Source organism: Phragmites australis, chromosome 5, assembly GCF_958298935.1.
Source record: "Phragmites australis chromosome 5, lpPhrAust1.1, whole genome shotgun sequence".
Classification (NCBI taxonomy): Eukaryota; Viridiplantae; Streptophyta; class Magnoliopsida; order Poales; family Poaceae; genus Phragmites; species Phragmites australis.
The window spans coordinates 818,040-832,158 of NC_084925.1; the positions used below are offsets into that span (position 1 = coordinate 818,040).

Sequence of the window (14,119 nt, forward strand, 5' to 3'; positions counted from 1 at the left end):
TTGGCACACTGACTAATCCTCGTTGGAGCATCCACACAAAGATGTCACTCCCCCTTGAGTCACCAAGACTCAAGTGCTCACTAGTGATTGCCATGTCTCCATCTCCTAATGGGCAGACATCAAGCCAAGTACACGAGCTTCCCAGGGCTCACACAAGACCTTAAAGAGCTCACCGAGAACACCTCCAATCTCCACGACCGGCTAGGTGTTGCCAAACACCAAGAGTAACAAGCTAACTGGTTCACTTGATCCTATCAAGCCTAAACAACAGCTAGATGCGCACTTACTACTTTTGAAGCACTAATGAATTCCTTAATCTTCAATTAAGAACTTGCAAATTACCTCAAGTGCTCTCACTTTCCTCCAGATGATACCCACTGTGTATGAATGCTTCTGGAATGCAAAAGAGACGAATGAAACCAAGTAAAGGGTTATATATAGGCTAGAGGTCCAAATCTAGCCGTTGCCCAACCACTCACTTTTTCTGTGAACACAGGATGATCCAGTGCACACGCCTCTGTTAACACCGGACAATCCGGTGAGTTTACTTTTTTCACACGCTGGTCTGACAGTTGTCAGTAGCCTTTGCAAAATGCTCCGGTGTTCCTCCACATAGCACCACCGGACAATCCAGTGAGTTATAGTCTATTTCCTCCGAAAATACCAAGCTTTTGTTAAATAGTCTGGTGATAACTCCTTTAACTCACCGGACAATCCTGTCAGTTCAACTCGGACTTTCTCTAGAAAAATAGCCCTTCTGTTAAATAGTCCGGTTAATGTGTCCTTCAGATCACCGGACAATCCGGTGCATTTAACTTCAAATTTCTCTAAAAAATGACTCTTCTGTTAAATACTCCGGTGCATAATTCATTCCATCACTGGACAATCCGGTGAGGTCATTTGAAATCATCACAGAGAGGAAAAATAATCCGGTGTGTTTAATCCTTCTGGCACCGGACAATCTGATGAGAACAAACTTTCTGAAACTCGTCCAATTCAATCGACTTAAGTTCTAACTTCTCAACTTCTCACCCATGAGCTTCTTTGAGCTACCTAGTGCTAGAATTTTCGCAAGTGTGTATCCAACTATGTCTAGACTCAACTAAGTCAAACTACAACACTTAGCCTAACTTTATAGTACGGTCAAAAGGCAAAAAAAGACATATGTCTACTCTAAGTGTCCTTTATCACCTTGTGACACTTAGAACTAGAAGATCTATAATCTTGATGCAAATGTCCTTTGGTCGACCAATAAAGTTCCATGAGAGACCAAGAAAACCCATTCAATCATTGTGAACTAAAAATTTGATTCCCTTCAAAACATATGCATTAGTCACAATGATACGGTTGTAATTAATCATCGAAACACTTACCAATTACTTAGGGACCTAGATGCTACAGCCGTAAGGCACTAGGCCAGGCCGCCGAGGTGTGGGATTTCGGGGCCTTTGGAGCACCCGCGGGTGCAAAATACGATCTGAATCCGATCCTGACCACTACTAAAAATAACCCTTCACTGCCGGCCCATAAAAGGGTTTCATTGCCGGTTTTGAAGCTGACAATGGGCAACGGGTAGTGATAGTCCCCGACTATCACTATCGATCCGGGGACCGGCAATGAAGAGGTTATTACTGCCGACTGAAGGTTTCAGCCGGCAGTGATAGTCGGACGCCGAATCAATCTTTTTAGGGCTGAAAAATTGAAAATATATATATATATGCACCCGAGGAACCCCACACCTGCGCCGTCGCAAGTCACGCGACTGTTCGCGCAAAATACGCGCGCGTGCAGTTCATAGCACTCGAACTCGGAACCTCTCATTACCATCCCACCATAGAAGTACTAGTGATACCATTATTGTATGCAATCCTTTTGACATTTTATGTCTGAAACTTTAAACGATTATTTGGATATCTAAATGATATCACATGAAAAAAAATCAACTACAAAGTTCTAGATCTCATCGAGAGTTATAGTTTTGATATAAAGTTTGTCACCATCCGACTTCATATGAAAAAATTATGAATTTTTTTTAATAAATTGTCATCTACTATCACTGTCAGCTCGTGACTAGAACCAGAAGTGAAAATTCACTATAACTGCTGGCTCTAACCACCAACCGACAGTGATGCAGTCGATCACTGCCGGTTGGTGGCTAGAGCCGATAGTGATAATCAATGTTTCACTGCCGACTCATAACACGAACCGACAGTGATACTATCACTGTCAGCTGGTGGCTAGAGCCAACAGTGATAGTGGATTTTCACTGTTAGTTCTTTTCGAATAGTTTTTTATGTCAGTCCATGATACGAACGGTAGTAATATTCCATCACTACCAGCTCGTAAGAAACCGGTAGTGATGAACTGACATATAAACCTATTTTTGTAGTAATGAACTCAGGTCGAGCTTCAATCTGATAGCCCTATAGGGTGATTTTACACCGAAACTGTTTCCACAAGTCCTGAAACCTGTGAGAACTAGACTTGACCCGGTTCACTTCCAACCCTATCCACATATACTATCAAGATGTCAATCTTATCTATGGCACGCTTATCGCGATTGCACGCATCGATCACTAGCTACTCCTCCTAGGTTAATTTCCTTGTGCTTATCACCCACGCACAAAAAATGACATTATAAATAGCTTTCGTGTGTGGAAATTAACCTGTCATTCATATTGACTGGGAACAGTGCAGTGACTAATTAAGCATACTACACCTTATCGTTTGCGAAAAGTGATCGACGCGCGCGGGATACAACTTCTAAGGGAATCGATCATGCATGGCAGAGACGAATGCTATACAACGAGTCTATTCTGTGTCTAGATATAACATTAAACTACGGTATACCATTCTTAGTTGTTGTAGCCATCTTCGTACCATCTCAGTTACGACGGTACATATAGGTGAGTTACGATCACATGATAAAAAATATATAATTACGAGAAGTATTGTAGTTTGTTATTATGTCACCTTCAATTACGACTAAGAAAATAATCAGTTACGACAGTATAGATAGTTGAGTTACGATCACATGACAAAAAAGTCTGTTACGATAGCAACTATACTGTTTTTTTATCGTAACTGAAGTGTGCAGAGGTGATCCAGTTACGATCACAGTTATGACTAAAAAAATAGTCAGTTACGACATCACAAATAGTTGAGTTACGATCACATGACAAAAAAAATCAGTTACGATATCAACTATACTGCTTTTTAATCGTAACTGGGGGTGTGAGCAGAAGTAACCCAGTTACGATCACATAACAAAAAGTGCATAATTACAACTAGATAAGATACTCAGTTACGATCATATATGTTTATAGTAACTGATTTAACTTATAAGTCATAACTAACTGTTTTTTTATCGTAACTGCGGGGTGACGCAACAGTAAATTACAGTGCGACTAGACACATGTATATATATAACTCATGATGGAATTAGATCTTGTGTTTTTGTCACGTGATAAAGACTCGACTTGAGTTAGATTAAATCCAATAAATTCAGAAAATATGTTACAGTGCAATACGATAGGTCACTGTATAATAATAGAGTTTTCTTAAGGCACCTTATAATACGGTGGGGCCCATACAATTGTACAAAGAGCTTATCAAATGGTACATTAGAGCTCAATTAGCTAGATGGGTCACTGTACAATAATAGAGTTTTCTTAAGTCACCTTATAATACGGTGGGAGCACCACACAATTGTACAAAGAGCTTATCAAATGGTACATTAGAGCTCAATTAGCGTACAATAAGATGGTGTTCATAATACAATACAGTGGGTAAAAAGAAGCTCTAACAGTTGAATTTTTTTTACCGTTAAAAAAAGGTCATAATTAGGAATCCTAGACAGATTCCTCAACAACAGCTAATTTTTTGAGAAGAGACTATAAATACTACTCCCTTGGTCGGCCATTCGAGGTTGCTCTACCACAAGGCATGCATATATATTGGAGAGGCCTTAAGTCACCTTAGAATTGAAGTTGAAGATCAAAGTGATTAGCATGAGATTAATGTCTTGATTAGTACTAGTTTTGGTTTAATGTGTATTTAGCTAGGTGATTAATCTAGAGCTAGATCAAATGAATGATCCATATTTGTTATTCTTGATGTTTGCCTACATCTAGACATCTTTGTGGCACTAAGTTTTGCGAGACCCTTCAACCGAATTCATGAAGCGACCACAAGCGTTGTGAGTGGGAGTGGCAAAGTACTACTGTCGGAGGATTAACTCCAGTCGCAGGGATCCCGAGAGACCCCTTTTTAGAGATTCAGCCGGGGGGATGATCCTGAGTATGTTCGTCGGAGAAATAAATGAGAATGAATGCAACTACCGGTGGTGGTGGAATGACCTAGTGTAAAAAGAAGTAAATGCACCGGAATTTAGACAGGTTCAGGCCGCACGGGGGCGTAACACCCTACTCCTGTATGGCTACTATAAATGCCCTGAGGAAGTCCCTCAAGGATGTTGCTGGTTACAAGAATGTTGGTCTATCTCAGAGCCTGGGGCACTTTGTTCTTCGGCCTGTCTCGTGCTGCTCACTTCTCAGCCGTTGTTTGTCTTGTGTTGTGTTCTTGTCTGTGCTTGTGTGTCCTCTCTTTTTTCCATACCTGCTTCCTTTTGTGCCGCCAGCTGCTTTAAATACCCGCCGGCAGCAACGTGCCCCGAACGGGAGGGGGGCACGAGTTCCGAGACACCATAAATGGAAATGGCATCATCATTTCCTTTGGGCGAAGTGACCAGGGGTGAAAAATGCGGCACACGCCCGGTCATCCGTCACCATAAATGCCCTGGCAACGGGCGTCGTGGAGAGGGCCCACCGGGCAGCCGCAGAGCGGCCCGACGTGCCCGCCCTGTCTTGTTCCCCTGCCACAGCAGCGCGGCAGACGGAACGTCTCGGCCCTTACGACGTTATCCTGAGACGGGCCGGATGGCACAGGATGATGGCACAGGATGGGACACGTGCAATTAATAACCCCACGCCTCTCTGCCAAAACTTGGCAGGAACTGACGCTGAGCGCGACGGGAGCAGTTGGAGGTGACAGGCCACGCACGCTCTTTAAATGCGGCCTCGGGCCTTTGACTGGCTGACACCTCATCGGTGGGCCCTTCGGGGGCCTCTGCCAGGGGGCTTTCTATGCCGTCGGGGAACCGAATGCTCGGGGGTCACTGCTCACCTCCCCGAGCACTCTCTCCCGAGAATGCCCTTTCTTGTCATCGGGGAACCGAGTGCTCGGGGGTACTGTTCACCTCCCCGAGCACTCTCTCCCGGGCACACTTGTACGGATCCTCGGGGAATCGAGTGCTCGGGGGCTGCTGCACGCAGCCCCGAGCACTCTCTCCCGGAACTTCCTTCGATGGGTCCTCGGGATACTTGGGTGCCCAGGGGCCACCGCCGGCGGCCCCGGGCACGTTTCTCCTGGTACTTAGCTCTCCTGGTCGTCAGGGAACTAGGGTGCTCGGGGGTCACCGTACACCTTCCCGAGCACTTTCTTTCCGGTACTTATATTTCGTGGATCATCGGGGAACTGGGGTACTCGGGGGCCACCAACTGTGGCCCCGAGCGCCCTCTCCCGGGACATCTTTCTCACCTTGCGGGAAAGACTCCGCGGGATAGCGTCATGTGGCGGATGGCTGACCTGGCCTCGGGATTCGGGGACTCCCGGTTCCTGATACACCGACAACTACCTTAGTTAAGACGACGGTGAGCATCCAGCTACACCTAGTATGAGACCAACTGATATGTGGGAAGCTCTAATTGTAAGAGCTGTAGAGTTATCTAACTGGGGAGCTTAACCCTTATAAGAGGCTCCAACGTGGACTAGTAGTAAGAGACAACTCATTGATACTATGGGAAAAAGTTATTATGCCGAGTTTGCGCTCAAAATCTTCTTTACATTCCGTACTTTTATATTGCGCCGTTTTATCTTCCGCATTCACTTTTCTTAGAAGTGCACGTGTAGTTGCTAAGATCGAAACCTAGAGTGTAAAACTTTATCGCGATAGTATAGCCACACTAGATAAACTTAAACCACACTTAAATAAAAATTAATTTAAATTTATCTTATTAAATTAATCCAAATAGTTTTTAGAAATCCTAACTCAACCAACGCCTTAGAGCGTCACCGGTATATACAGCGTGGAAGGAGCCATTGAGGCTGCACGACAACATCTACACCATCGCTATGAGGTCCCGTGTCGATGCGCAAGAGGTGCTCTCCCATTGCTAAGACGATGAGACGTCATCTGGCATGTGGAGCTCATCGCCACATGTGAGCCACGTGGAACAAAACCGCAGGGGTGGACATCCTATTTGCAGTGTTGAGGGAGTAATAATATCTTGTTTAATGGTTAAGTAAAATTGGACCGGGACAAAAGTTGAGAAGGCAAAATAGACTTTTTCCAAATTATTATGACGGCCCTAACCCCCTCTAATTGGCAGCCCGCGAGCATCCGAGCGTATGCTCGACCCAGCGTACATTGCGTCCATGCGCATTTGCTAGCTCTTCCGCATTCACTCATGGACTCTTGTTTCGCTTAGCAAAGCTGCTTCTTTTTCATTTTCTTTTTTAATTCTTTTTGTTACTTTTATATTCTAATGCTTTTTAGAATTTTTTTGCTTAACGATTTTTCTTTAGTTATTGAAATTTTTATCAATATTTATTCCACCAGTAGAACTCGCATAAACTAAGAACATGTCATGTCGATTCATGAACAAGTACTATATTGGTGGAACAATGCTGATGGACTGGCAAAAACATTGCAAATGAACTATATAACTTTTTTTGGGAAAAAAAACTAACATCACCGGTGAAATAATGGAGCATGGAATGTTCAATCGAGGTAGGGTTTAGTGGCGGCGAACGGAAGCGTAGCAGAGAGGATCACGGTGTTGGTGAGCTGCCGGCGGTGAAGGGAAGGGACTCAGAGACGGCCATTAGGAGGGTGTGCAGATTTAGTGCAATTCCGATATATCCTTCGCATGAATTCCGATACAATTTCACTATGACAAGAAGAAAATCAGCAGCGAGTAAAGAAAACAAGAGTTTGTACACTCTAACAAACTAGACAGAGCGCTGATGAGAGAAGGAAGATTAGTCTCCGATGTCTGCAAATAAACCGCCACCCCCAAGAGCCCCCTAAACACCATTACAAAAATTGGCTTCCGGCATCATCATCTACATTACAGCTCGTCGTGCTCGTCGTCGTCCACGCCGCCGTCACCGTCGGCGCCACCTCCGGGGGCACCGCCGGACCTCTGGTAGACGGCAGAGATGATGGGGTTGCAGACGGCCTCGACCTCCTTGAGCTTCTCCTCGTAGTCCTCCTTCTCGCCGGATTGGTTGTCGTCCAGCCACTCGAGGGCCTCCTTGAGGGCCTCCTCCACCTTCTCCTTCTCCTCGCTCTCCAGCTTGTCGGCCAGCTTGTCCTTGTCGCCGATCGTGTTCTTCATGTTGTACACGTATGTCTCCAGTTGGTTGCGGGCGTCGATCTTCTCCTTCAACTTCTTGTCCTCTTCCGCGAACTCCTCAGCCTCACGGACCATACGGTCGATCTCCTCCTGGCTCAGGCGGCCCTTCTCGTTCGTGATCGTGATCTTCTCAGACTTGCCCGTGCCCTTGTCCTCGGCCTTCACGTTCAGGATACCGTTGGCGTCCACCTCGAACGTCACCTCGATCTGGGGAGTGCCCCTGTTCATCCATTCACAAGCAACAGCAACACATCATCAGACACTGGAATGGATTCATTCCTTCAGTTAGCAACACTCGGGAACCAGGATGATGACCGCACCTTGGAGCTGGTGGAATGCCAGAGAGGTCGAACTTGCCGAGAAGACGGCAGTCCTTGGTCATGCTGCGCTCACCCTCGAAGACCTGCAGGGATTCACATCACAACAGATAAATCAGGCCACAGCTGACAGCTGATACTGGAGTTCCCAGTAGGGGACAGAGCAGGTTGCTCCTTGTTACCTGGATGGAGACGATGGTCTGCTGGTCCTGGTAGGTGGTGAACACCTGCGACTTCTTGGTGGGGATCACGGTGTTCCGTGGGATCAACTTGGTCATGACTCCACCGACGGTCTCAATACCCAAGGTGAGGGGAGCCACATCCAGGAGAAGGATATCTGCACAAAGCCACATCATAATTGTGTAAGTAGGATGTTCACTGCCAAGAGATTCCAACTAGGGAAGAAACCAGGAGAGTAAAAAAAAAAGGTCGAACCTTTGGTCTCGTCACCGCCCTCGCCGCTCAAGATGCTTCCCTGCACCGCAGCACCAAAGGCAACAGCCTCATCAGGGTTGACACCCTTGTTGGGCTCCTTGCCATCGAAGTAGTCCCTCAGGAGCTGCTGGACCTTGGGAATCCTGGTGCTTCCACCAACAAGGACAATCTCGTGGATCTGGCTCTTCTCAAGGCCAGCGTCCTCCATGGCCTTCTTGACAGGTCCCATGGTCTTGCGGAACAGATCGTTGTTCAGCTCCTCGAACCTGGCACGGGTCAGCGGCTCCGAGAAATCGGTCCCGTCGAAGAGGGACTCGATCTCAACACGGACCTGGTGCTGGTTGCTGAGGGCTCTCTTGGCACGCTCAGCTTCCCTCCTCAGCTTCCCAAGAGCACGGTTGTCCTTGCTGATGTCCTTGCTGTACTTCTTCTTGATCAACTTGATGAAGTACTCCATGATTCTCTGGTCAAAGTCCTCACCTGAGAAGATATGAACAATGAACTCATCTCAAGACAGTGCATGTTATATCCTAAAACTTCAATGCAGATAGCTTTATATTGCCCAAATGCAGTAGATAGTTAGCTAACTCTAATGACAAAAGAACATTTCTCTTACCTCCAAGATGGGTGTCACCGTTGGTGGCCAGCACCTCAAACACGCCGTTGTCGATGGTCAGGATGCTGACATCGAAAGTACCACCACCCAGGTCAAAGACAAGGATGTTCTTCTCACCACCCTTCTTGTCCAAACCGTAGGCAATAGCAGCAGCAGTTGGCTCATTGATGATCCTAGCAACATTGAGGCCAGCGATAACACCAGCATCCTTGGTTGCCTGCCTCTGTGCATCGTTGAAGTACGCTAAAAGCAATTACAGAAACAAGTTAGCCACGGCATTGATAGAATGACCAAGTCAGGTAACCTGCAGAATGGTTACTAACCAGGAACAGTGACGACGGCATCATTGATCTTCTTGCCAAGATACGCCTCAGCAGTATCCTTCATCTTTCCAAGAATCATAGCACTGATCTCCTCAGGGCTGAAGACCTTGTTCTCTCCATCCTTGATCTTGACCTGAATGTAGGGCTTACCATCCTTGTTAACAATCTTGTACGGAACCAGTTTCATGTCCCTCTGGACTTCCTTGTCCTCAAACCTAAAACAATTGGCATTAGAGTTAGGACACCAGACATCCACAACAAGAATTACGAGAAAACATAGCAGGAGAGAGGTATTACTTTCTTCCGATGAGACGCTTGACATCAAAGATGGTCCTCTCTGGGTTGACAGCTGCCTGGTTCTTGGCAGCCTCACCGATGAGCCTCTCGCTATCAGTGAATGCAACCCATGAAGGTGTGATACGGTTACCCTGGTCATTGGCGATAATCTCGACATGACCATTCTTGTACACACCAACACATGAGTAGGTGGTACCAAGATCAATACCGATCACAGTCCCGAGCTTCTTGGTCTCCTCCTTTGCAACTGAAAATGCAAACAGGGACCCTGCATACACAACAAGAATGCATAAACGACATTGTTCATCCATCTGTTCTCAATGTTACCAGCACAACATATACAGCTGCATACAAGTGAAATGTAATTGAGGTCACATCTCAAAGATTCAATTTAGTCCAGAGACCTCTCAAACTATTCCCCTGAAACAGAATATTCTTCTAAGGTGAGAAAAGCTAGCCAGCTACGAATGTTGAGGACGTGAAAAAACCTAATCAGTTTTGCGAGTCTGGAAAACCTCACGGTTTCCTGCATGGCATAGTGCATCACACCCTTACATTACAAGACAAACTCTTCTTGTACCATAATTCCGATCAAGCCAATTACAGATCATGGCACCAACGCAATTAGATGAAATCAAATCTGTTGCTACTGTGTGAGCTCTAAGTCAGAGTCAGTGCAGCTCGTGCAACTCAGTTTCGAAAAAGAAAAAAAAGACGTCATTAACTATACCCATTACTCGCGGAACAGAACTACCTACAAATATTAGATCAAGGCGTTGCTCAATCAATCTGAACCCTAAATCACATGAACAGGCCGTGGAGTAACCTTTTCTGATCCAAACATATTTCCTCGGTGCATAACCGAATTAATTGATGAGTAAACAACGCAGATCGAGCTCAGAACCCGGGTAAATCTAACCCAGCCGCAGATCCCGCAGGAGAACACACACACACACAAAGAGAGAGATCGCATCGTACCTGCGAGCAGGACGCCGAGCAGGAAGGCGGATCCGCGAAGCCGATCCATCGCCGCCGCCACCACCGCCGCGACGCGTCGAAGCTCCTCTTCGCTTGGCGTTTGATCTCCTCGTGTTGGAATCGAACCGAATCGAATCGAATCGAAGTGCGGGTGATGGGTGGGTTCGAGTTCGTGGGCGGCTTATAAAGGAGGGTGGCGTGGACGGGCTCGGGATCTACCTGCGCCCGTCGCGTTGGCCGGGACGTCATGGGTCCGATCTGGACCAGTAGGAGCGAGACGCGTGGACGGCCGAGCCAATCCGGGCGCTCTCTGTGCTGGGTGAGTCCCAGCCGTCCGTGCCGTCCGTCCGACGGTCGAGATGGTCTCCTGCGGGATGGGTTGGGCCTCTCGTCCGCCTAAATAAATAGGAGTATAAATTAGCTACTACAATCACGGGTTTGAATTTGGTTTTATAATTTTTTTCGTTCATTAGCAATAAGACGAAATTTGTAAAATTTTATGAAAATTTCAGTCATTTTTTATCCTCTGCAAGTAAGTCCCGTATATCAATGAAAGAAAATTTTGAACTTAGATATTTCATTCTATTCCAAAATTTCCAAATTTACGAAATTTTATCAAAATTTCGGCAAAATTTTTATCGCTGCCTGGAATTTCCCGGAGCTTTAATGGGATTTCTGCATATTGGGATATGCATTTCACAATTTTCTTGACCATAGAAACAATTGATTTGGGAAAATCATTAAATCACTAGACTCTGTCAAGAAAGCTCCTGGAACACTTTTAAGGTGGATCACCCATGGATAGATTCACAGACAACATGGATAGATGCAGTTGTATTATACAAGCGTTGAAGAGACGTTTCAATGTAAAGACTACGACTGATGGAGTTTTTTTGTAATTGCATGCATATTGGCATACCGAGGCATACGTACGTGCAATAAACAGAAGATGACATGGTTACGTGCACTGTGCCGCATAGGGACTTATGTACTCTAGAAAAACAAAGAAACGCGCAAAAAAAATTAGTCCATATTTTTTTAAGTACCATCTAAAGGATCAAACAAGTAAACTATAGTGCATGCATGACAGATGTGAGGTGGATCAGCTTGAGGATGCCTATTTGCAACTGAAAACTGCATAGTTAGTCGAATCAAATACTACAACGTTCCGATGTGTACTATTTTTGTAAGAAAAAGTAAAAGGGCCATAATCATATTGCAAAGAAAAATTAATTGTGTGTGATCAACCTCCAAAGAAAAAATAAACGAGAATATCTAGCCACGCAATTACGACGGGCACATTTGCATTATTCTTAATGATAAATACACAAAAGATGAGACACGAAAAATATGTTGTATCCCTTTTAATACTGTAGCAAGCATATACTCAAATTCAAAAATAAAACTCGTTCGAACAACTTTGAACCTTCGAATACTTTTAAGTACTGTTTATTTTCTTCAAACTTAGAGTATTACCAATTTTTATACCATATTCACTCATCTCTTTTTATTCTTCAAATGATTTATATGAATCACTTATAGCTTTCTATAGCCTCGTACGGTATTAGCACAAAGCCTTCACTCGATCTTCAACACCATCCTAGTACTTCGGTGTCAAGCTATTTGTTTGCTCTTCACAACCAGATAGTCTATCGCAGTCAAGTCTTGTTTGCCCTTTACCGTCTTGCCATAGAAAATAACTTTGTATATAACATTTTCAATGAATTCACTTTATCAAATATGGAGTCTAATCTTTGTTCTTCACTCTTGACATATTAGATTTTAATTCAACTTATATCTTCTTATTGATCCTAACCCACAACTCACTCTCAAACATAAAGCACACGGGGTTAGTCCATAAAACGTAATTGATAACTTTATACCTTAAGTTACTTCTCCACAAGTAATTTAGTCTTCATGATTATTATCGTTTTTCATATGGAACCTAACTCCACTCATTTTCAAACACATGGCACATGGGGTTAGTCCATAACACTCTTTTAATAATGGCATACCTTTAGTTACCTGATCTCCACAACTAACTTAGCATTCATTCTTCAAGCTTCTTCTTTTTATAAGTATCACTAAGATTCCAATGACTTTGATGCAATTCTTTGAACTCATGGAATTTTAACTAATTTATGCTTCATCATTCATGCATCTCGTATGGAATAAGCTAATAGCAATTCTCAACATAATTGTTAGTTCATAAATATTAGTATTGACGTATTCGAGCATCACTTAGAGCTCATTCATCTTGATGCATATCTCTTCTCACTGCATCACTTACGGAGCAATCTATTAACAATTCTCACCACCATTGTTAGTCCATAAGTATTATGATTAATTATCAAAATCACATGTAAGGGCTAGATGCACTCCAGTCAGGCCGGCACGAACACGGTCTAGCCCGGGTCGGCATAGCCAGGCACGCCCGGGCTTGTCCAGGCACGACATGGTAGCAGCCTAGCTTGGCACGGCCAGTTCGGTACGACATGGCCAACCCAACACGGCATGGCCCCGCCAAGAACCGTTGCGAGTGGAGCCGGCCCAGCGAGGCCATGGACCCATCCCGTGCCTCCACAGCATGCGCTCGTCCAGTGTCCATGATGCACAATCACGAGAGGCATCTTCGTCTGCGGAGCATCATGTGCCATGTTCTTGTGCTCAAAGCAAGAAGTTCACAGTCCCCTCAATGGACATAACCTACTTAGACTACGATGACACCTGCAACTTCACCGAGCTTTAAGAGGCTAGTACCTCTAATATCCCAATACACATGGGGGTTCATAGTGGTACTAGCATGGTGAGACTTCAGCAAACCAAACTCCATCGGAGCACGTACTACAGGCATCCACACTTCCGCATGAGGATCATACATCATGATACATGCAGGGCTGATTTAGTGGTTATGGATACACGTTTGGTGGAGGTGCAACAGGACACAATGATGATAGTGATGAGCAAGGGCATATGTGGTAGGGGGTAGCGTAGGCCGTTGGGATGAGGACCACACACGTGCGAGACGCTTATCATTGACGAGCTACTGCAGTTGTTTGATGCACTTGCACTTGTTAATGACACGTGTGTTATTTACTATATTATGTAGTCATCTGTATTATGTCTTATGCACTGTAGTGTTAACGTAATTACATTTAATTTACATAATATTTGTCAAATAATTAGGACACATAACTTCATTTATGAGTTACTTATTAAGCATCTGTATATATTAATTATGATATTTTATATATGTTTAATGTTTATTAAATAATCAGAGATTCGTATTTTGGTGCAGAGCAAGAACGTTGCAGTCAAAGATCAATATATATATGGCGGAATATTATAGTACATGCTATACATGGACACTTACAATGATAGATATAGCACTAAATGCCTCCTTGCAGGTTGTGCATGGAGGGAAGGGTGATCCCTTCAAGGAGAACAATATAATTCAAGTTGTGTCCAAATTACATGCAAGATCGTCCTGTTCCGCGTCGTTCCGCTCCTACATGTAACAACTAATGACTTTAGAATCCTCTTGCACGAGCGCTGCCAAATGTACCTCAGGGTGTGAGAACCAACCGACTATCCTTCTGTGCTAGTTTTCTTTATGAGACAAAAAAAAAAGATGACGATATTGCCCAACCAGCATGCATCCCACAGACAGGTTCG

General features: G+C 44.6%; 1 protein-coding gene across 1 annotated transcript; it reads right to left on the reverse strand.

The window, feature by feature from the left end:
• Positions 1-6,964: 6,964 nt before the first annotated feature.
• Positions 6,965-10,605, reverse strand: LOC133918216 (luminal-binding protein 2). The gene is made up of 8 exons (XM_062361970.1): positions 10,445-10,605; positions 9,467-9,734; positions 9,170-9,384; positions 8,847-9,089; positions 8,231-8,710; positions 7,978-8,132; positions 7,799-7,881; positions 6,965-7,698 (listed from the first exon to the last, which is right to left on the reverse strand). Exons 1-8 carry the CDS (start codon positions 10,491-10,493, stop codon positions 7,191-7,193), a joined length of 2,001 nt encoding a protein of 666 aa, XP_062217954.1. The 5' UTR covers positions 10,494-10,605; the 3' UTR covers positions 6,965-7,190.
• Between the last annotated feature and the right edge of the window lie 3,514 nt (positions 10,606-14,119).

Coding starts and splice junctions, on each gene's coding strand:
- LOC133918216 (XM_062361970.1), bottom strand. CDS start 10,493: ATGGATCGGCTTCGCGGATCCGCCTTCCTGCTCGGCGTCCTGCTCGCA. Junction 8,711..8,846: donor CGGTGACACCCATCTTGGAG/GTAAGAGAAATG, acceptor ATATCTTCTCAG/GTGAGGACTTTGACCAGAGA. Junction 7,699..7,798: donor GGCATTCCACCAGCTCCAAG/GTGCGGTCATCA, acceptor ATGGATGAACAG/GGGCACTCCCCAGATCGAGG.